This window comes from Salmo trutta, chromosome 16 (genome assembly GCF_901001165.1).
Source record: "Salmo trutta chromosome 16, fSalTru1.1, whole genome shotgun sequence".
NCBI lineage: Eukaryota > Metazoa > Chordata > Actinopteri > Salmoniformes > Salmonidae > Salmo > Salmo trutta.
The window spans coordinates 6,297,975-6,321,340 of NC_042972.1; the positions used below are offsets into that span (position 1 = coordinate 6,297,975).

General features: G+C 44.2%; 1 protein-coding gene across 3 annotated transcripts in view; it reads left to right on the forward strand.

Moving 5' to 3' along the window:
* Positions 1-557: 557 nt before the first annotated feature.
* The window catches only part of grm7 (glutamate metabotropic receptor 7), a 344,805-nt gene continuing 321,996 nt past the window's right edge, over positions 558-23,366 (forward strand). For all 3 annotated transcript variants that reach the window (XM_029692860.1, XM_029692859.1, XM_029692861.1), the window contains exon 1: positions 558-1,422. In XM_029692860.1, the coding sequence (XP_029548720.1) occupies positions 901-1,422 (522 nt within the window). In that variant the 5' untranslated portion in view covers positions 558-900. The remainder of the gene's footprint in view (positions 1,423-23,366) is intronic.

Below are 23,366 nucleotides of genomic sequence, written 5' to 3' on the forward strand. Positions count from 1 at the left end.
GTCATTCCCTCCGTAGCGCTCAAGGGGAGATACTTGTATGTCTCCTCTCCATCGTCTCCATCCAAGTGAGAGGATTTCTAAGGGATCAACAACGAAAGAGAGATCACTTTCATCACAGAGAAGCCGCTGCATTCTTAGCCCCCCAAAAAAGGGGAGTCTCTGAGAAGTTCGTTGTTTGAGTGAGTGAGGAGGATGATGTCACGGACACCAGGTGGACATGTTTCCGAACGCAAATCCGTTATCATCATGCGCCTCAAGATGTGTGCTCCTGTGATGGACTGCTTGTGAAATAAACGTCAACTTTTCGGAGTTCTACATCTTCAAGATTCCCCGAGTTGTCCGTTTTGTTTTAAAACAATTTATTAGCGTTTAGATATTCGTTGTGGAAAGTAGCCTATGACATCAGCGCACGGTGGGAGTTCGGTGGTGATTCACGCTTTAAACCGTGGAATATCAACATCACGTATTCGTGCGCATTTAATGCGCATTTAAAGACATTTAATGAGTTATGATTAGTATCCATTACATTTTTCTTTCAACAAAGTATTAGTCGGTTGCTGTTCTTTATTGAATGTCGACCCACTGTCTTCAAGCCTGGAATGTACGTCCGAGCAACAAGCGATTGTGTGAACCGTACACTGCTATTGGGAAGTCGTGCGCACATTTAGGAGGAGTAACGCATTGGTAAACCCGTCGGTAGCCTATAGCGGAATAATATGCGCACCTTTCTCACCTGCGCATTTTCTTCTTACTAATGAGCACACATTAACTTACTGTGGATGATGCCTCACCTTTATTTCATTGAAGTATTATAAAAGAAAAAAAGTGCCTTGGTGCGTCGGGTCTTTTTTCTACATCGAAATCGGAGGAGGTATAAGGGGAAAGAGCGAGAGAGAGACCATGGCCAAGCTAAGGCATGGTGGTGTGGTTCTAGAACTGAAGAAACCCTACTTTACCTGGCAAGTATTATGTGTGATGAAAGCTCTATTTGACCTTACGGCATCGCAGGAAATTTACGCACCGCATTCCATAAGAATGGAGGGAGACTTGACGCTTGGCGGCCTCTTCCCGGTGCACGCCCGGGGGATCCCGGGGGAGCCGTGTGGGGATATCAAGAAAGAGAACGGGATCCATCGTCTCGAAGCTATGATGTACGCCTTGGACCAAATCAACAGTGATGACGATCTTCTTCCCAATGTCACCCTAGGTGCCCGGGTACTCGATACGTGTTCGAGGGACACCTATGCTCTGGAGCAGTCTCTGACTTTTGTGCAGGCACTCATACAAAAAGACACGTCGGATGTGAGGTGTACTAACGGTGAACCACCAGTGTTCGTCAAGCCAGAGAAAGTTGTAGGAGTGATAGGAGCTTCAGCGAGTTCTGTATCGATCATGGTGGCGAACATATTACGTCTGTTTCAGGTAAGAAACGATTATTAACACGGTGTAGTTGCTGTCTATATTATTCAGTTATTAGTGACACAAACACACAGAGTGAATGATATCTTATCAGAACTATTTCAGATTCCATGAATGGCCTTCATTTACATCCGAGATACATCTAAATGTTTAGAAATCGATTTCCGTCCATTGATGCTGATATGTGTCCTCTCCCCCAAGTGGTTGATGCATTTGTGATGCTGTTGAATGCTTGAAAGGCTACAGTGAACCACAGCCTGTAAAGTTGTATAATGCTAGTACGCATATACGTTTTATTTCATCTTGTGAATACAAAATGCACTTGGAGACACCAAGTTCAGGTTTAAAGACTCAGCTCAGTTCTCAAATCGGTATATGTACTGCGAGATACCGGCTACAGTAAAAGCGGTTGAACTTCAGTAGCACTGCATGGTGTTGAAAGGACAACTTCCTCTGTCACTATACAGCACCGCATTGCTTCAGTAGAACATGGTTTTGAAAGAACAGCTTCGTACTGCGACCGCTCTACTGCTCTCGCATTCAGGCCTCGTTCAGTAGTAGGGCACAGCATTGTGGAACGTTCATAAGAGCATGGTGCTGAAAGGACAGCTCCATGCCACCACCGCACTACTATATGGCTCACTGCTTTCGCATTCTTGGCCATGTTCAGTAGGTCACAACAGTATGTATTCACCTCACGGAATACCCCCAAAATCCCTGTCAATAACTGCCTTCAGAGTTCTGGGCATATTCAACTCTGAAACGCAGTAGTAGGGCAACTGTGGTTAGGGCCTACCTGCACCAATCGCCGTTGTGGTCATAGAAACCACAAATGGTCATATTACTGCAGATCAATTGGGTTTTCCTACCTTCTTATTATATTAGCAGCCAATGGGTATCTCTGATCGATTAGGACACACAATTTGTCCCAGATTTACACACACGGGACTGGACATAGGAATACAGACATGGAAATATCGTTAATTAACATTTTTGCAGGAAATCATTATTTGTCAGCCAGCATATCCATATGTGCATTTCACACAGTCTTATAGGGTTTGAAATAGATATGGGGACATTAAAACTGTAATGGGAAATGATCAGATGTCTGACAGTATATCCCCATGGATCATAGGTGTCGGATGGACATATGTGTGCAGAGAATATCCCTTTAATTATTGCTTCTCTGATAGAAAAGGCATCCACACAGCTGTAGCTACACAGCTGTTCTCTACCTAGCTAATGTATTTAAATGTCCCAGTTGGCAGTCCAAACCTGCACCAGAACACAAACCCATTACACCACTAGTAACCATGCTCTGTGCTTATAGCATTACCAATGACGCTCTGTGGGTGTGTCTCAGATGAGGTTCTGTGGGTGTGTCTTAGATGAGGCTCTCTGGGTGTGTCTCAGATGAGGTTCTGTGGGTGTGTCTTAGATGAGGCTCTGTGGGTGTGTCTTAGATGAGGCTCTGTGGGTGTGTCTCAGATGAGGCTCTGTGGGTGTGTCTTAGATGAGGCTCTGTGGGTGTGTCTCAGATGAGGCTCTGTGGGTGTGTTTCAGATGAGGCTCTGTGGGTGTGTTTCAGATGAGGCTCTGTGGGTGTGTCTCAGATGAGGCTCTGTGTGTGTGTCTTAGATGAGGCTCTGTGGGTGTGTCTTAGATGAGGCTCTGTGGGTGTGTCTCAGATGAGGCTCTGTGGGTGTGTCTCAGATGAGGCTCTGTGGGTGTGTCTCAGATGAGGCTCTGTGGGTGTGTCTCAGATGAGGCTCTGTGGGTGTTTCTCAGATGAGGCTCTGTGGGTGTGTCTCAGATGAGCCTCTGTGGGTGTGTCTCAGATGAGGCTCTGTGGGTGTGTCTCAGATGAGGCTCTGTGGGTGTGTCTCAGATGAGGCTCTGTGGGTGTGTCTCAGATGAGGCTCTGTGGGTGTGTCTCAGATGAAGCTCTGTGGGTGTTTCTCAGATGAGGCTCTGTGGGTGTGTCTCAGATGAGGCTCTGTGGCTGTGCCTCAGATGAGGCTCTGTGTGTGTGTCTTAGATGAGGCTCTGTGGGTGTGTCTTAGATGAGGCTCTGTGGGTGTGTCTCAGATGAGGCTCTGTGGGTGTCTCAGATGAGGCTCTGTGGGTGTGTCTCAGATGAGGCTCTGTGGGTGTTTCTCAGATGAGGCTCTGTGGGTGTGTCTCAGATGAGGCTCTGTGTGTGTGTCTTAGATGAGGCTCTGTGGGTGTGTCTTAGATGAGGCTCTGTGGGTCTATATCTCAGATGAGGCTCTGTGGGTGTTTCTCAGATGAGGCTCTGTGGGTGTGTCTCAGATGAGGCTCTGTGGGTGTTTCTCAGACGACAGCCGGGTCGGGTCAATTCCAGAAAATGATGTCATGGCTTTAGAAGCTTCTGATAGGCTAATTGACATCATTTGAGTCACTTGGAGGTGTACCGGTGGATGTATTTCAAGGCCTACCTTCAAATTCAGTGCCTCTTTGCTTGACATCATGTGAAAATCAAAAGAAATCAGCCAAGACCTCAGAAAAAAAATTGTAGACCTCCACAAGTCTGGTTCATCCTTGGGAACAATTTCCAAACGCCTGAAGGTACCACATTCATCTGTAAAAACAATAGTACGCAAGTATAAACACCATGGGACCACGTAGCCGTCATACCGCTCAGGAAGAGATGAACGTACTTTGGTGCGAAAAGTGGAAATCAATCCCAGAACAACAGCAAAGGACCTTGTGAAGATGCTGGAGGAAACAGGTACAAAAGTATCTATATCCACAGTAAAACGAGTCCTATATCAACATAACCTGAAAGGTCGCTCAGCAAGGAAGAAGCCACTGCTCCAAAACCGCCATAAAAAAGTCAGACTACGGTTTGCAACTGCACATGGGGACAAAGATCGTACTTTTCGGAGAAATGTCCTCTGGTCTGATGAAACAAAAATAGAACTGCTAGGCCATAATGACAATCGTTATGTTTGGAGGACAAAGGGGAGCCTTGCAGGCCGAAGAACACCATCCCAACCGTAAAGCACAGGGGTGGCAGCATCCTGTTGTGGGGGTGCTTTGCTGCAGGAGGGACTGTTGTACTTCACAGAATAGATGGCATCATGAGGAGGGACAATTATGTGGATATGTTGAAGCAACATCTCAAGACATCAGTCAGGAAGTTAAAGCTTGTTCCCGAATGGGTCTTCCAAATGGACAATGACCCCAAGCATCCTTCCGAAGTTGTGGCAAAATGGCTTAAGGACAACAAAGTCAATTGGAGTGGCCATCACAAAGCCCTGACCTCAATCCTATAGAGAATTTGTGGGAAGAACTGAAAAAACGTTTCCGAGCAAGGAAGCCTACAAACCTGACTCAGTTACACCAGCTCTGTCAGGAGGAATGGGCCAAAATTCACCCATCTTATTGTGGGAAGCTTCCGGAAGGCTACCCAAAACGTTTGACCCAAGTTAAACAATTTATAGGCAATGCTACCATATACTAAGTGAGTGTATGTAAACTTCTGACCCACTGGGAATGTGATGAAAGAAATAAAAGCTGAAATAAATCATTCTCTCTACTATTATTCTGACATTTCACATTCTTAAAATAAAGTGGTGATCCTAACTGACCTAAGACAGGACATGTTTACTAGGATTAAATGTCAGGAATTGTGAAAACTGAGTTTAAATGTATTTGGCCAAGGTGAATGTAAACTTTTGACTTCAACTGTACATTTAACGTATAAGACATCTTAAGCAGAATGTGGCAGAACGATACTGGTAACTTACACCTTCTCGACTGCGTTGTGCCTTTAATCCATCAAGCTACTGGCTGAATGCTGGGAAAAAGCCTGCTGTGTTGTGACTGGATGCAATAGTGATAATTTAACGTTTCATCAGACAGCACACAATTCTTTTTATTTCCGGTGGACAGGCTGATGCTTAAAATGTCACGCATGTAGTCCACATTTGGAGCGAAGCTGCTTTCTTAATTGGGGGAGAACAATCAGCCTTGATCCAGCACCGTATGTGGTGAAGCTGTGGGAATGCTGTGCATTGTGGGAGGCCTGAACAAGGAGGAGGCCATCCCTAGATTGGTCTCAATGAAGCCTGCTTGAATGAAGCTGTTTACATGGGGCCCCCTACCCTCCTCTCCCCATCAATCTCTGTAGTTTGGTTGCATTTCCCGAAACTACCAAGTAATTCATGTTTAGGTGATATATCACATTTTGTTTGTTTTTTTGATAGTTTTTTTTTTCAGTTGGTAGAGCATGGTGTTTGCAATGCCAGCATGGTGTTTGCAACGCCAGGGTTGTGGGTTCGATTCCCACGGGGGGCCAGTACAAAAACAAACCCCCCCAAAAAATGCATGAAATGAAATGTATGCATTCACAACTATAAGTTGCTCTGGATAAGAGCATCTGCTAAATGTTAATATAATTATTTATAAGTATTCATGTTGATAAATATTTAGACTGCTGGTCTATTGTAAATGATCCAACTAATGTCTGATCCAATAACAAAATGCTGAACTTTTTGTAATTTCCAATATAAAGCTTAATGCAGAGGCTCCAAGACATTGTTCAGTACACTTCTTGAACGCTGTGAAGAAACGTATCAGTGAACTGTATTCTGTAATTAGTTACAAAAACAATTGAAAGACAATGGTGTATTGTTGCTGTTCGTCAGATACCCAACAATCCATGAACAACTCTGTTAACCCATGAGTGCATTTTGGAGAGAAAATGGGTTGAGGCATTCTATTTAGCCTTGAAGTCAAATCATCAATAACATGTTTGTTTAGTTACCTGGCAATGACCACAAGGGTGTTTCAAATATCTGTCAGTCAAGGTGAGCTCATGAATATTAGCTCCCCGCCCACTCAACACATTCTTTCAGGCTTCCTTATAGTTGAAGATGAGAGAGAAGTTTACATTTGTCAAATTCGAAACATTTTAATTGCATAAAACTATTATGTTTTTACCTGGGAAATACGATGACTGTGCAGGACCTTTAAAGTAGGTCTACACACTTTTTAAAACGTTAGTTATTTAGTTTTAATCATTGCAAGTATACAGCTGCTGTCAGAAATGATTTGATTTATTTCTCAGTATTTATGAAATTCATGAGTTCAGAAAAAAAAGTAGGTGACTTTTTAATCAGTTCCAATTTTAGACCAAAAAGTACTTAAAGCTTTTAGACACCTGAGAAGGAGAACAACAAACACAACCTTAGAACCCCCATAAAATCTCTCTCTCTCTCTCTCTCTCTCTCTCTCTCTCTCTCTCTCTCTCTCTCTCTCTCTCTCTCTCTCTCTCTCTCTCTCTCTCTCTCTCTCTCTCTCTCTCTCTCTCTCTCTCTCTCTCTCTCTCTCGGCATGGGAAACATATGTTTACATTGCTAAAGCAGGTGAAATAGATAATAAACAAAAGTGAAATGAACAATAAAAACATTTAATTAAACATTACACTCACAAAAGTTCCAAAAGAATAAAGACATTTCAAATGTCCTATTATGACTATATACAGTGTTGTAACGATGTGCAAATAGTTAAAGTACAAAAGAGAAAATAAATAAACATCAATATAGGTTGAATTCATAATGGTGTTTGTTCTTCACTGGTTGCCCTTTTCTTGCGGCAACAGGTCACAAATCTTGCTGCTGTGATGGCACACTGTGGTATTTCACCCAGTAGATATGGGAGTTGATCAAAATTGGATTTGTTTTCGAATTCTTTGTGGGTCTGTGTAATCTGAGGGAACTCTGTGTCTCTAATATGGTCATACTTTACATTTGGCAGGAGGTTAGGAAGTGCAGCTCAGATTCTACCTCATTTTGTGGGCAGTGTGCACATAGCCTGTCTTCACTTGAGAGCCAGGTGTGCCTTTGGCGGCCTTTCTCAATAGCAAAGCTATCTTCACTGAGTCTGTACAAAGATTTCCTTAATTCTGGGTCAGTCACAGTGGTCAGGTATTCTGACACTGTTTACTCTCTGTTTAGAGCCAAATAGCATTCTAGTTTACACAGTTTTTTTTGTAAATTCTTTCCAATGTGTCAAGTAATGATCTTTTTGTTTACTCATGAGTCTAATTGTGTTGCTGTCCTGGGGCTCTGCTGGGTCTGTTTGTGTTTGTGAACAGAGCCCCGGGACCAGTTTGCTTAGGGGGCTCTTCTCCAGGTTCATTTCTCTGTAGGTGATAGCTTTGTTATGGAAGCTTTGGGAATCGCTTCCTTCTCCTGGTTGTAGAATTTAACGGCTCTTTTCTGGATTTTGATAATTAGCGTGTATTTGCCTAATTCTGCTCTGCATGAATTATTTGGTGTTTTACGTTGTACACAGAGGATATTTTTTTGCAGAATTCTGCATGCAGAGTCACAATTTGGTGTTTGTCCCATTATGTGATTTTTTGATTGGTAAACAGACCCCAGACCTCACAACCATTAAAGGCAATGGGTTCTATAAATGATTCAAGTATTGTTAGATCCTAGGGGTATGTCAAATTTTATGTTCCTTTTGATGGCATAGAAGGCCCTTCTTGACTTGTCTCTCAGATCTTTCAGAGCTTTGTGGAAGTTACCTGTGGCGCTGATGTTTAGGCCAAGGTATGTATAGTTTTTTTTGTGTGCTCTAGGTAAACGGAATCTAGATGGAATTTGTATTTGTGGTCCTATCAACTGGACCTTTTTTTGGAACATCATTATTTGTGTCTTACTGAGATTTACTGGTCCCGTAGAGGTTAAGCTGTATCCCTGTCTCACTCCCGGGCCCTATGGAAAGAAATGTGTGTGCGTGTTTTTTGCCAGTTTTATCCGCACCCTTGTTGCTTGTGTACATGGATTTTATAATGTGGTATGTTTTTTTTCGCCAACACAACTTTCCATCAATTTGTATAGCAGACCCTCACTCCAAATTGAGTCAAAAGCTTTTTTGAAATTAACATAACATTAGAAGACTTTTGCCTTTGTTTTGCTTTCTTTGTTTGTCAATTAGGGTGTGCAGATTGAATACGTGGTCTGTCATACAGTAATTTGGCATTTGCTCAGTACATTGTTTTCACTGAGGAAATGTACGAGTCTGCTGTTAATGATAATGCAGAAGATTTTCCCAAGGATGCTGTTGATGCATATCTCACGGTAGTTATCGGGGTCAAATTTGTCTCCACTTTTGTGAATTGGGGAGATCAGTCCTTGGTTCCAAATATTGGGGAAGATGCCAGAACTGAGGATGATGTTGAAGAGTTTAAGTATAGCCAATTGGAATTTGTGGTCTGTATATTTTATAATTTAATTTAGGATACCATCAACCCCACAGGTCTTTTTGGGTTGGAGGGTTTGCATTTTTTTCCTGTGGTTCATTCGATGTAATTGGAGAATCCAGAGGGTTCTGCTAGTCTTTAATAGCTGATTCTAAGATTTGTAATTGATCATGTATCTGGTTTTGCTGTTTGTTCTTTGTTATAGAGCCAAAACGATTGGAAAATTAGTTTAGCCATACATCTCCGTTTTGTATAGTTAGCTCTTCATGTTGTTGTTTGTTTAGTGTGTTCAAATTTTTTCCAGAAGGGGTTAGATTCTATGGGTTCTTCAATTACATTGAGCTGATTTCTGACGTGCTGTACCTTCTTTTTCCGTAGTGTATTTCTGTATTGTTTCAGTGATTCACCATAGTGAAGGTGTAGACTCAGGTTTTCTGGGTCTCTAGGTTTTTGGTTGGATAGGTTTCTCAATTTCTTTCTTCGATTTTTGCATTCTTCATCAAACATTTGTTATTGTTTTGAATTTTCTTAGGTTGTCTGCATTACATTTTTAGATTTGATAGGGAAGCTGAGAGGTCAAATATACTGTTTAGGTTTTATACTGCCAAGTTCACACCTTCACAATAACAGTGAAACATTTTGTCCAGGAAATTGTCCAGAAGGGATTTAATTTTTGTTGCCTAATTGCCTAATTGTTTTCCTTCCATCTATAGCATGTATTAATATTAATGCAGTTCCTCTGGCTTTAATGGCTCATGATTGATCATAGCTCTGTTCAAGTGGAGTGTGATTTTGTTGTGATCTGATAAGGGTGTCAGTGGACTGACACCCTAAGTGGATTGACACCCTAAGGTACTCTGGGTTGAGGTCAATGATAAAGTAGTCTACAGTACTACTGCCAAGAGATGAGCTGTACAGGTGTACCTACCGTAGGAGTCCCGTCGAAGCCAACCATTGACTATGTATATAACCAGCGTCCGACAGTGCTGCAGGAGTTTTGCCCTGTTTTTGTTGGTTATATTGTCGTAGTTGTGTCTAGGGGAGCGCATGGGGGAGGGAATGCTGTCACTTCCAGGTAGGTGTTTGTCCCCCTATCTGCTGAGGGTGTCGGGTTCTTGTCCAGTTCTGGCATTTAGGTCGCCACAGACTAGTACATGTCCCTGGACCTGGGAATTGTTGATCTCCCCTCTAGGATGGAGATGCTGTCATTGTTAACCTCTCTAGGGTATGTGGGACGAAATCATCCCACACTATTCAACAGCCAGTGACAAATCAGAGCGCCAAATTTAAAACCACAAAATGTCATAATTCAAAGTTCTCAAACATAGGACTATTTTACACCATTTGAAAGATAAGACTCTCGTTAATCTAACCACAATGTCCGATTTCAAAAAGGCTTTACAGCGAAAGCAAAACATTAGATTATGTCAGGAGAGTACCCTGCCAAAAATAATCACACAGCCATTTTCAAAGCAAGCATATATGTCACAAAAACCAAAACCACAGCTAAATGCAGCACTAACCTTTGATGATCTTCATCAGATGACACTCCTAGGACATTATGTTATACAATACATGCATGTTTTGTTCAATCAAGTTCATATTTATATCAAAAAACAGCTTTTTACATTAGCATGTGATGTTCAGAACTAGCATACCCACCGCAAACCTCCGGTGAATTTACTAAATTACTCATGAATAACGTTCACAAAATACATAACAATTATTTAAAGAATTATAGATACATAACTCCTTTATGCAATCCCGGTGTCAGATTTTAAAATAGCTTTTCGGCGAAAGCACATTTTGCAACATTCTGAGTACATAGCCCGGCCATCATGGCTAGCTAATTTGACACCCACCAAGTTTGGCCCTCACCAAACTCAGATTTACTGTAAGAAAAATTGGATTACCTTTGCTGTTCTTCGTCAGAATGCACTCCCAGGACTTCTACTTCAACAACAAATGTTGTTTTGGTTCCAAATAATCCATAGTTATATTGAAATAGCTCCGTGTTGTTCGTGTGTTCAGGTCACAATCCGAAGGGTGACGCGCGAGTGCATTTCGTGACAAAAAAGGTCAAAATATTCAATTACCGTACTTCGAAGCATGTCAAACGCTGTTTAAAATCAATTTTTATGCAATTTTTCTCATAAAATAGCGATAATATTCCAACCAGGCGACGTTATATTCATTCAAAGGCTGAAAGAAAAACATGGCGACTTCTCGTGACCGCGCATCTCCAGTGTCACTGTCCCCAGGCAGGCCAGTAACAAACAGAGCTGCTGTACTTAGCCCAGAGACTGCAGACCTCTCGTTCCACTGGCACCTTCTGAGAGCCAATGGAAGCCTTAGAAAATATCACGTTACAGCACAGATGCTTTATTTTCGATAGAGAGGCTACAGAAGGACAACAAATTGTCAGACAGGGCACTTCCTGTATGGAATCTTCTCAGGTTTTGGCCTGCCATATGAGTTCTGTTAAACTCACAGACACCATTCAAACAGCTTTAGAAACTTTAGAGTGTTTTCTATCCAAATCTACTAATTATATGTATATCCTCATTTCTGGGCAAGAGTAGTAACCAGTTTAAATCGGGTACGTTTTTTATCCGGCCGTGCAAATACTGCCCCCTAGCCCCAACAGGTTAAAGTATGGGGATTCTATTGGGGGGATATAGGTAACACACGAGCACATTTTTGTCTGTTGAGAAACTTTCCTTATTAATTTCTAGACAGATGTAAAATGTTCCTGTTGTGATTAATTTAATAGCTTGAGTTAGGTCTGCTATGTACCAAATTAGCATACCCCCTGAGTCCCTTCCCTGTTTCACACCTGGTAGTTTGGTGGATGGGACTACCAGCTCTCTGTAACCTAGAGGGCAACCAGTGGGTCTGTCTCATGTATACCATGTTTTTTTCTCTCTCTCTCTCTCTCTCAATTCAATTGAAAGACTTTATTGGCATGAGATAAATATGTTTACATTGCCAAAGCAAGTGAAGTAGCTAATAAACAAAAGTGAAATAACAATAAAAATGAACAGTGAACATTACACTCACAGAAGTTTCAAAAGAATAAAGACATTTCAAATATCATTATGTCTCTCTCTTGCTCTCTCTCTCGCTGTCTCTCTTTCTCTCTCGCTCTCTCTCGTGCTGTCTCTCTCTCCCTCCCCTTCTTTCTCTCTCTCTCTCTCCCTCTAACTCACTCAGCCCCTCTTTCACAGAACATTTTAATTGCCCCCCTCTTGATGCCGGAGAGTTAATATCTAGTTATAAAGCAAGTTTGCTGCAATTCTACACATTTATCCATAACTTATGCCAAGGTAATATGATATCTGAGTGAGAGTGACTAACAAAATCATTGGAGGCCCCCTGGAGGTCAGGGCCTCTGGGCACGTGCCCTGCATTCCTGGTCAGTAATTAGACTACAAGTTTAGATAGCTGGCAAGAATAATTTACCAATCTAAAAAATGTTTGCTAATATAGTGACTGTCAGTGACTGACATAACAAGAGAAAAATTGCTGATGCACCTTGTGTATTCTTCCATTTAACTCAAAACAGTACTTTTGAGAACCTGACTGAGTTCCCCCCTCCAAAAATTGGTATCGGGGGCCCTCTAGCAGTCGCTTATTTCGCTTATGCCTAGAGCCGGCCCTGCTCTCTCTCCCTCCATCTCCTTCTCCCCACCGTCTAGAACTTACAAAGCTGCAGCTTATGATTCTATTAATCCAAGTCCCAAGGGTTCGGTGGCACTTTCAACATTTTTGTTTCTTCTTCCTTGTTTGCGTCTTTGTGCTGCTTTCTACACTGTCACAGCTCCCATTCCTCTCTCCCTCTTTCCCTGCAGTCTATTGGCGCTAAGGTAGTGTTGGGACAGCTAGGGTAGATTTGGCATACCATTTATACTTTTTAATGCCAATCTGAACCATACTTTTCCATTTCATCTTTATTTATCCAGCAAGTACCATTGAGGTCAGAAGACTACTTTTCATGTACCCAAACCAAACCACTGTGTTGGCTCATATATGTTATTTTCACAAAGGTCCTTTCAAACACAGTTCCAGCAACTAGATGGTGGATATGTAGGCCACTAGGCCATCCCAGTACAGCTTGGCTTGGTTTGGCCCAGTACTGTAAAAAGGGCAGTAGCTACCCAGAGAGACATGTTCATTACTAGGGGCTAAGCCTCATTCTGGACACAGAGAGCTGAGGTCTTTCATGTTCATGAGGATGAATCCCAGCCTTTCTATAAGATTTTAGATCCCCCACTTCACACTATAGGCTTATAGACTGTGATGTGAACATTTTGAACAACCCTCTTTCATTTCAGGTAGAACTCTTTTGGTTCCAGGTAGAACTCTTTTGGTTCCAGGTAGAACTCTTTTGGTTCCAGGTAGAACTATTTTGGTTCCAGGTAGAACACTTTTGGGTTCTAAGAGTGTACTTGTATAGATAAGTGAAATAAAAATTTGTGGAACTGGCTGGCGGTACTGGATGAGAAGTACATTAAACTGATTAGACTGACTGAAGGGGCTAGACTGACTGGACTGACTAGACTGACTAGAGCCTGTAGATCCTAGACTGATGAACTGATTAGACTGACTGGGCTGATTAGACTGACTGGAGAGACTGACTAGACTGTAGATACAATACATACTAGACTGACTAGAGGCTGTAGATACTAGACTAACTAGACTAACTAGAGACTAGATACAATACATACTAGACTAACTAGAGACTGTAGATACAATACATACTAGACTGACTAGACTAACTAGAGGCAGTAGATACTAGACTAACTAGACTAACTAGAGACTGTAGATACAATACATACTAGACTGACTAGAGGCTGTAGATACTAGACTAACTAGAGACTGTAGATACAATACATACTAGACTAACTAGAGACTGTAGATACTAGACAGACTGGAGGCTGTAGATACTAGACTGACTAGACTAACTAGAGACTGTAGATTCTAGACTTACTAGATGCTGTAGTTACTAGACTGACTAGACTAACTAGAGACTGTAGATTCTAGACTTACTAGAGGCTGTGGTTACTAGACTGACTACACTGACTAGAGACAGTAGGTACTCGACTGACTAGAGGCAGTAGATACTAGACTAACTAGACTAACTAGAGACTGTAGATACAATACATACTAGACTGACTAGAGGCTGTAGATACTAGACTAACTAGACTAACTAGAGACTGTAGATACAATACATACTAGACTAACTAGAGACTGTAGATACTAGACAGACTGGAGGCTGTAGATACTAGACAGACTAGAAGCTGTAGATACTAGACTGACTAGACTAACTAGAGGCTGTAGTTACTAGACTGACTACACTGACTAGAGACAGTAGATACTAGACTGACTACACTGACTAGAGACAGTAGGTACTCGACTAACTAGAGACTGTAGATTCTAGACTGACTAGAGGCTGTAGATAGACAGTCAGGCTCAAATGAGAGAGTCAGTTGTGCTGTCATAACCCTGTCTGTCTTTACCGTGGTCCCCCCTGTCATAACCGTGCTTCTACACCTGCATTGCTTGCTGTTTGGGGTTTTAGGCTGGATTTCTGTACAGAACTTTGAGATATCAGCTGATGTAAGAAGGGCTATATAAATGCATTTGATTTGATTTGATAGCCCTGTCTGTCTCTACTGTGGTCCCCCTGTCATAAACCTGTCTGTCTCTACTGTGGTCCCCCTGTCATAAACCTGTCTGTCTCTACTGTGGTCCCCCTGTCATAAACCTGTCTGTCTCTACTGTGGTCCCCCTGTCATAAACCTGTCTGTCTCTACTGTGGTCCCCCTGTCATAAACCTGTCTGTCTCTACTGTGGTCCCCCTGTCATAAACTTGTCTGTCTCTACTGTTGTCTTTGTAATATTAGGTTAGTTTTCTGGGATGTTTTCCTCATTTTCATGAATCCGTTGTCTGTGTAACATTAGGTTACTTTACAGGGATGTTTATATGAATCAGTTGTCTGTGTTTCACTCTCTTTATCTTGTCATTGTTCAGTCTCATTCCGTTGTTTTCATTGCTACTTAACGGAGTAACAAAGGAGGAGCAGCAGCCACACAAGATGTGGTCACAAGCCCATTTCAATCCCATTCATCCCCTACAGTCTTTGTGTTGTTATCAAGGCATGTTACTAACGCAGTCCCAGTCCCACTGCTCAACTCTGCTTCCTTATTAATTCTATTTGACTGGAAGAATAATAACACTCATTTATCAAATCCTCTCCTCTTTTGAATGTCCTCAAACCCCAAATGACCAGCCGTTGAGTCATTCATTCATTCATTCATTCATTCATTCATTCATTCATTCATTCATTCATTCATTCATCCATTGACTCATTCATTCATTGCCCTAGCAAGTCACCGTCTCTGCCAGACCTGGGCTCAAATATATTGGGATTCATTTCAAACACTTATTGCCGTGCTTGATTGAGCTTGCCTGGATTAAATGTACCAATGGAACCATTCCAAAACAAGGGGGCACTCCAGGCAGGCTAGAGAGCATACTGAAACATGTAAAATACTATTTGAACTCAGGTCTGGTCTGTAGCTGATGATGTCATAATGAGGAAAAACAGGCTACAGAGAGACACCAACACAAAACGTTAGCAGGACACAACACTCAGTTGATTTAGGAAGACGAGGCAGCAACTTCCTCAATGATAGACATAACTGTGTAATTCATTAAATCATTCCCACTCTATCCAATCAATAGATAGCAGCCACTCACGGGCACACACACACACACACACACACACACACACACACACACACACACACACACACACACACACACACACACACACTCTGAACTTCCTGCAGACTAGGTCTTTTTCCACACATTAATTCAGAACAACTAGAAGAAATAAGGCCGTGAATTATCTATTAGAGTAACTTCATATGTTATGATGAGAGTATAACTTCATATGTTATGATGACAGTATAACTTCTTATGTTATGATGAGAGTATAACTTCATATTTTATGATAACAGAATAACTTCATACACTATATATACACAAGTATGTGGACACCCCTTCAAATTAGTGGATATGTCTATTTAAGCAACAACCATTGCTGACAGGTGTATAAAATCCAACTGACGAATCTGTTTTTGGGGGATGCCAGGAGAACGCTACCTGCCCAATGCATAGTGTCAACTGTAAAGTTTGGTGGAGGAGGAATAATGGTCTGGGGTTGTTTATCATGGTTTGGGCCCCTTAGTTCCAGTGAAGGGAAATCTTAACTCCAGAATACAATGACATTCTAGACGATTCCAGAGTTCCAACTTTGTGGCAACAGTTGGGGAAGGCCCTTTACTGTTTCAGCAATGCCCCCTTGCACAAAGTGAGGTCCATACAGAAATGGTTTGTCGAGATCTGTGTGGAAGAACTTGATTGGCCTGCACAGAACCCTGACCTCTACCCCATCTAACACCTTTGGGATGAATTGGAACGCCAACTGCGAGCCAGGCCTAATCGGCCAACGTCAGTGTCCGACCTCACTAATGCTCTTGTGGCTGAATGGAAGTAATGTAACAACATCTACTGTTGAAGTCGGAAGTTTACATACGCTTAGGTTGGAGTCATTAAAACTCATTTTACAACCACTCCACAAATTTCTTGTTAACAAACTATAGTTTGTGCATGACAAAATACATTTTTCCAACAATTGTTTACAGACAGATTATTTCACTTATAATTCACTGTATCACAATTCACAATTCCAATTCCAGTGGGTCAGAAGTTTACATACACTAAGTTGATTGTGACTTTAAACAGCTTGGAAAATTCCAGAAAATGATGTCATGGCTTTAGAAGCTTCTAATTGACTTCATTTGAGTCAATTGGAGGTGTACCTGTGATGTATTTCAAGGCCTACCTTCAAACTCAGGGCCTCTTTGCTTGACATCATGGGAAAATCAAAAGAAATCAGCCAAGACCTAAGAAAAAAATGGTAGACCTCCACAAGTCTGGTTCATCTTTGAGAGCAATTTCCAAATGCCTGAAGGTACCACATTCATCTGTACAAACAATAGTACGCAAGTATAAACACCATGGGACCACGCAGCCGTCATACCGCTCAGGAAGGAGACACATTCTGTCTCCTAGAGATGAACGTACTTTGGTGCGAAAAGTGCAAATCAATCCCAGAACAACAGCAAAGGACCTTGTGACGATGCTGGAGGAAACAGGTACAAAAGTATCTATAACCACAGTAAAATGAGTCCTATATCGACATAACCTTAAAGGCCACTCAGCAAGGAAGAAGCCACTGCTCCAAAACCATCATAAAAAAAGCCAGACTACAGTTTGCAACTGCACATGGGGACAAAGATCGTACTTTTTGGAGACATGTCCTCTGGTCTGATGAAACTAAAAATAGAACTGTTTGGCCATAGTGACCATCGTTATGTTTGGAGGAAAAAGGGGGAGGCTTGCAGGCCGAAGAACACCCTCCCAACCGTGAAGCACGGGGGGGGGGGGGGGGGGGGGGGCAGCATCCTGTTGTGGAGGTGCTCTTCTGCAGGAGGGACTGGTGCACTTCACAAAATAGATGCCATCCTGAGGCAGGAAAATGATGTGGATATATTGAAGCAACATCTCAAGACATCAGTCAGGAAGTTAAAGCTTGGTTGAAATTGGGTCTTCCAAACCGACAATGACCCCAAGTATACTTCCAAAGTTGTGGCAAAATGGCTTAAGGACAACAACAAAGTCAAGGTATTGGAGTGGCCATCACAAATCCCTGACCTCAATCGTATAGAAAATTTGTGTGTAGAACTGAAAAAGTGTGAGCGAGTAGCCCTACAAGCCTGACTCAGTTACACCAGCTCTGTCAGGAGGAATGGGCCAAAATTCACCCAACTTATTGTGGGAAGCTTGTGGAGCTTGTACCCGAAACGTTTGACCCAAGTTAAACAATTTAAAGGCAATGCTACCAAATATTAATTGAGTGTATGTAAACTTCTGACCAACTGGGAATGTGATGAAAGAAATAAAAGCTGAAATGAATTATTCTCTCTACTATTATTCTGACATTTCACATTCTTAAAATAAAGTGGTGATCTAACTGACCTAAGACAGGGAATTTTTACTAGGATTAAATGTCAGGAATTGTGAAAAACTGAGTTTAAATGTATTAGGCTAAGGTGTATGTAAACTTTTGACTTCAACTGTACATCATTGTGTTATTGACTGTACATTTGTTTATCCCATTTGTAACTCTGTGTTGTTTGTGTCGCACTGCTTTGCTCTATCTTGGTCACATCGCAGTTGTAAATGAGAACTTGTTCTCAACTGGCCTACCTGGTTAAATAAAGGTGAAATAAAAAATCTAAAAATCTAGTGGAAAGCTTTCCCAGAAGAGTGGAGGCAATTATAGCAGCAAAGGGGGGAACAACTCCATATTAATGCCCATGATTTTGGAATGAGATGTTCGACGAGCAGGTGTCCACATACGTTTGGTCATGTGGCTATTTAGCTGTATCTTAGCTAATTATAGCACAACGAGAAAGTGTGAAACGTGTAACACGTGTGTCCTAGTTATTATTTCAACCATGTAAACCAGATGTGAGAGCAAACAGAGACGTGAGAGATTGAGGGAAAGAGAGCAAATCAAATCAAATGTATTTATATAGCCCTTCTTACATCAGCTGATATCTCAAAGTGCTGTACAGAAACCCAGCCTAAAACCCCAAACAGCAAGCAATGCAGGTGTAGAAGCACGGTGGCTAGGAAAAACTCCCTAGAAAGGCCAAAACCTAGGAAGAAACCTAGAGAGGAACCAGGCTCTGAGGGGTGGCCAGTCCTCTTCTGGCTGTGCAGGGTGGAGATTATAACAGCACATGGCCAAGATGGAGAGAACAAGGGGCTGAGTGAGTTAGAGAGAGAGAGAGACAGAGAGAGAAAGAAAGAGAGATCAAGTGTAGAGAAATACCAAAGGCAACATCCAACCAACTGTTCACATTACATGTACTAAAACCAGGCCAAGTACAACCAGCTTCTCCTGGCACTGTATGTAGATGCTCACTCAAAGTTCACTCCCAGCTATGTGTGTGAGATAAAACTGTGCAACGATGTGAGACCATTGTGTGCGTATGTATGCGAGCGTACATTTGTGTGCGTGTGGTGTGTGTGTACTGTACTGTAAACAATGCACAAATGTGATGTGATACCATTGTGTGTCTATTGGAAGGATAATTGGGAGAGAAACATTGAAGCAGAGAAAGTGACTGGATGAGAGAGCGAGAGAGAGAGAGAGAGAGAGAGATTCATCAAATTACGATGATCAGTTTTCATCAAATCATAAAATTTCAGGCAGAGGGTAAAGTGCATCTTTGTGGAGATTTCGATGCAAGGACAGATCTGAGCCCGACTACACTGACGAGGGAGGTAACCACCACATATTTGTGCACCCCTCCTTGTACAGTAGCTCTATTATATAGATAATATAAACAGTCCTGACCAAATACAGAACCAAAATGGGAAGGAGTTAGTGCATCTCTGTCGAGCCTTAGGCCTGTACATGCTTAATGGTAGAATCAGAGGGGACTCTTTAGGTCGGTTTACTGACATGGACCCCTTCTCCATTAGTGCATTCACTGTCGGACCACAGACACCATTGCCAGATCACAGTCAGATCAACATGTTTCTGAAGAAATTAACCAGCAATATGTATTCAAATTAACAGCCCACTAAACTCTACAACATGAACCAATTGTACAGATGGGCTCCAAACAGTGCAGAGAAATTCATTGAAACATTGAACTCAAATGAAATTATGATCTCTTTTCAGGTCTTCATTAACTCACAATATCAAAACAATAAAATCGCTGTCAATTTGGCTACTTGTAACGGGTCCTATGTGTAGCTGGTGTAGAGAGTTAGGCGCAGGACAGCAGATATGACTAATCAACGTATATTTACTCAAAATGTTAAATATACAAAGTAACAAATACATGCACAACATGACAGACCGAAATTACAAATAAACAATCACTCACAAAAACCCATGGGGGAACAGAGGGTTAAATAATAAACAAGTAATTGTGGGATTGAAATTAGGTGCGTAAAACAAAGACAAAACAAATGGAAAATAAAAAGTGGATCGGCGGTGGCTAGAAGGCCCGAACAAGGATAGGGACCGACTTAGGCGGAAGTCGTGACAGTACCCCCCCCCCCCTTTGACGTGCGACACCAACCTCGGGGACGACCCGGAGGACGAGGCGCAGGGCGATCCGGATGGAGACGGTGGAAATCCCGCAGCAACGAAGGGTCCAGGACGTCCTCCACCGGCACCCAGCATCTCTCCTCCGGACCGTACCCCTCCCCCTCCACGAGGTACTGAAGGCCATCGCCCGACACCTCGAGTCCAGGATAGCTCGCACAGCACACGCCGGGGCCCCCTCGATGTCCTAAATGGGCGGAGGAACCTCTCGCACCTCAGCTTCCTGGAGTGGACCAGCCACCACCGGCCTGAGGAGAGACACATGGAACGAGGGATTAATACGATAATCTGGGGGAAGCTGTAACCTGTAGCATACCTCGTTCAGTCTCCTGAGGACTTTAAATGGCCCCACAAACCGTGGACCCAGCTTCCGGCAGGGCAGGCGGAGGGGCAGGAACACCGGGGCCTCGCTGCGGTGGTGGTCAGGTCCCTCTTTTTGCCGCCTCATGGCTCATTTAGGTGCACATGGGCGCCGTCCCAGGTCTCCTCCGAGCGCTTGAATCATTTGTCCACCGCAGGAGCTTCGATCTGGCTCTGATGCCACGGTGCCAGAACCGGCTGATACCCCAGAACGCACTGGAAAGGAGAGAGGTTAGTGGAGGAGTGGCGGAGTGAGTTTTGGGCCATCTCTGCCCAGGGGATGAACGCCGCCCACTCCCTCGGCCGGTCCGGGCAATATGACCGCAGAAACCTACCCACATCCTAGTTTACTCTCTCCACCTGCCCTTTACTCTCGGGGTGAAAACCTGAGGTAAGGCTGACTGAGACCCCCAGATGCTCCATGAACGCTCTCCAGACCCTGGACATGAACTGGGGACCTCGATCAGAGACTGTGTCCTCAGGGACCCGTAGTGCTGGAAGACATGAGTGAACAGGGCCTCCGCAGTCTGTAGGGCCGTAGAGAGACTGGGCAAAGGGAGGAGACGGCAGGACTTAGAAAACCGATCCACAAGGACCAGGATCGTGGTGTTGCCCTGTGAAGGAGGAAGATCCGTCAGGAGTCCACCGACAGGTGCGACCACGGCCGCTGTGGAACGGATAGGGGTTGTAATTTCCCTCTGGACAGGTGCCTGGGAGCCTTGCACTGGGCGCACATCGAGCAGGAGGAAACATAAACCCTCACGTCCTTGGCCAAGGTGGGCCATCAGTACTTCCCACTAAGGCAATGCACCGTCCGCCCGATGCCAGGATGACCAGAGGAGGGTGATGTATGGGCCAAATAGATCAAACGATCGCGGACAGCAGATGGAACGTACAGGCGCCCAGCTAGACACTGGGGGGGAGTGGGCTCTGTGCGTAACACCCGCTCGATGTCCGCGTCCAGTTCCCACACCACCGGTGCCACCAGGCAAGAGGCCGGAAGTATGGGAGTGTGATCCATGGACCGCTCCTCTGTGTCATACATCCGGGATAGTGCGTGTGCCTTAGCATTCTGGGAACCTGGTCTGTAGGATAGGGTGAAAACAAAACGGGTAAAGAACATAGCCCACCTTGCCTGGCGAGGGTTCAGTCTCTTCGCCGCCAGGATGTACTCCAGATTGCGGTGGTCAGTCCAGATGAGAAAAGGGTGTTTAGCCCCCTCAAGCCAATGTCTCCATCCCTTCAGAGCCTTGACAACAGCCAACAGCTCCCGGTCCCCCACATCATAGTTTCGCACCGCCGGGCTGAGCCTTTTTGAAAAGAAGGCACAGGGACGGAGCTTTGGTGGCGTGCCCGAGTGCTGAGAGAGCACGGCTCCTATCCCAGCCTCGGACGCGTCCACCTCCACTATGAACGCCAAAGAGGGATCCGGATGAGCCACTGCAGCCGCACCGGTCCCCCCTTCCGTCGTAAGGTAATGGGAGCTGCTACCTGACCAAAACCCCGGATAAACCTCCGGTAGTAGTTGGCAAACCCTAGAAACCGCTGCACTTCCTTTACCGTGTTAGGAGTTGGCCAATTACGCACGGCTGAAATGCGGTCACTCTCCATCTCCACCCCTGAAGTGGAAATGCGTTACCCTAGGAAGGAGACGGACTGTTGGAAGAACAGACATTTCTCAGCCTTGACGTACAGGTCATGCTCCAACAGTCGACCAAGCACCCTGCGCAGCAGGGACACATGCTCGGCGCGTGTAGTGGAGTATATCAGAATTTCGGCGATATACACCACTACACCCTGCCCGTGCAGGTCCCGGAAACTCTCGTCAACAAAGGGCTGGAAGACTGATGGAGCATTCATCAACCCGAAAGGCGTGATGAGGTACTCATAGTGCCCTGAGGTGGTACTAAATGCCGTCTTCCACTCGTCCCCCTCCCGGATACGCACCAGGTTGTAAGCACTCCTGAGATCCAATTTTGTGAAGAAGCGCGCCGCGTGCATTGACTCGATCTCACTGGCGATGAGAGGCAGCGGGTAGCTATACCTCACTGTGATCTGATTGATCCCTCGATAGTCAATACACGGGCGCAGACCCCCATCCTTCTTCTTCTCAAAAAAAAACTTGAAGTGGAGGATTGAATGTATCCCTGCCCCAGGGATTCGGAGACATATGTTTCCATAGCCTTTGTCTCCTCCTGTGACAGAGGATACACGTGACTCCTGGGAAGTGCTGCGTCTACCAGGAGATTTATCGCACAATCCCCCCGTTGATGGGGTGGTAATTTAGTCGCACTCTTCTTACAGAAGGCGAGAGCCAAATTGGCATATTCTGAGGGGATGCACACGGTGGAGACCTGGTCTGGACTTTCCACCGTTGTCGCACCGATGTAAACCCCCACACACCTCCCTGAGCACTCTCGTGACCACCCCTTGCGAGCCCTCTGTTGCCATGAAATAGTGGGGTTATGACAGGCCAACCAGGGTAGGCCCAGCACCACGGGAAATGCAGGAGAATCAATAAGGAAGAGTCTAATTCTCTCCGTATTACCCCCCTGCGTCACCATACACAAAGGCGCGATGACCTCCCTAATCACCCCTGACCCTAATGGTCAACTATCTAAGGCATGAACGGGGGAAGGGCACATACACGGGAAATATGGGTGACCCTAAACTATGAGCTAACGCTCTATCAATAAAATTCCCAGCCGCGCCTGAATCTACGAGTGCCTTATGTTGGGAATGGGGGGAAAACTCAGGAAAAGTGACAGACACAAACATATGTGCAACAGAGGGCTCTGGGTGAGAATGGTGCTGGCTCACCTGGGGTGACACCAGAGCATGCCTGCTGCCTCGATTCCCAGAGGAACCAACCCGGTGTGACCGCAGAGGTCACACCGACCGGCGGTGTGACCTCTGCGGCCACAGATGGCGCTCGAGCGGAAACCCCCTCCGGTCTTCCTGCACACCGCCCCTCCCAGCTCCATGGGTATCAGAGAGGGGGTGCGGGAGGATGGAACTATCAGACCCCGATCTGAACGTCCGCGAGTAGCCAGCAGGTTGTCCAGCCGGGTGGACAGATCCACCAG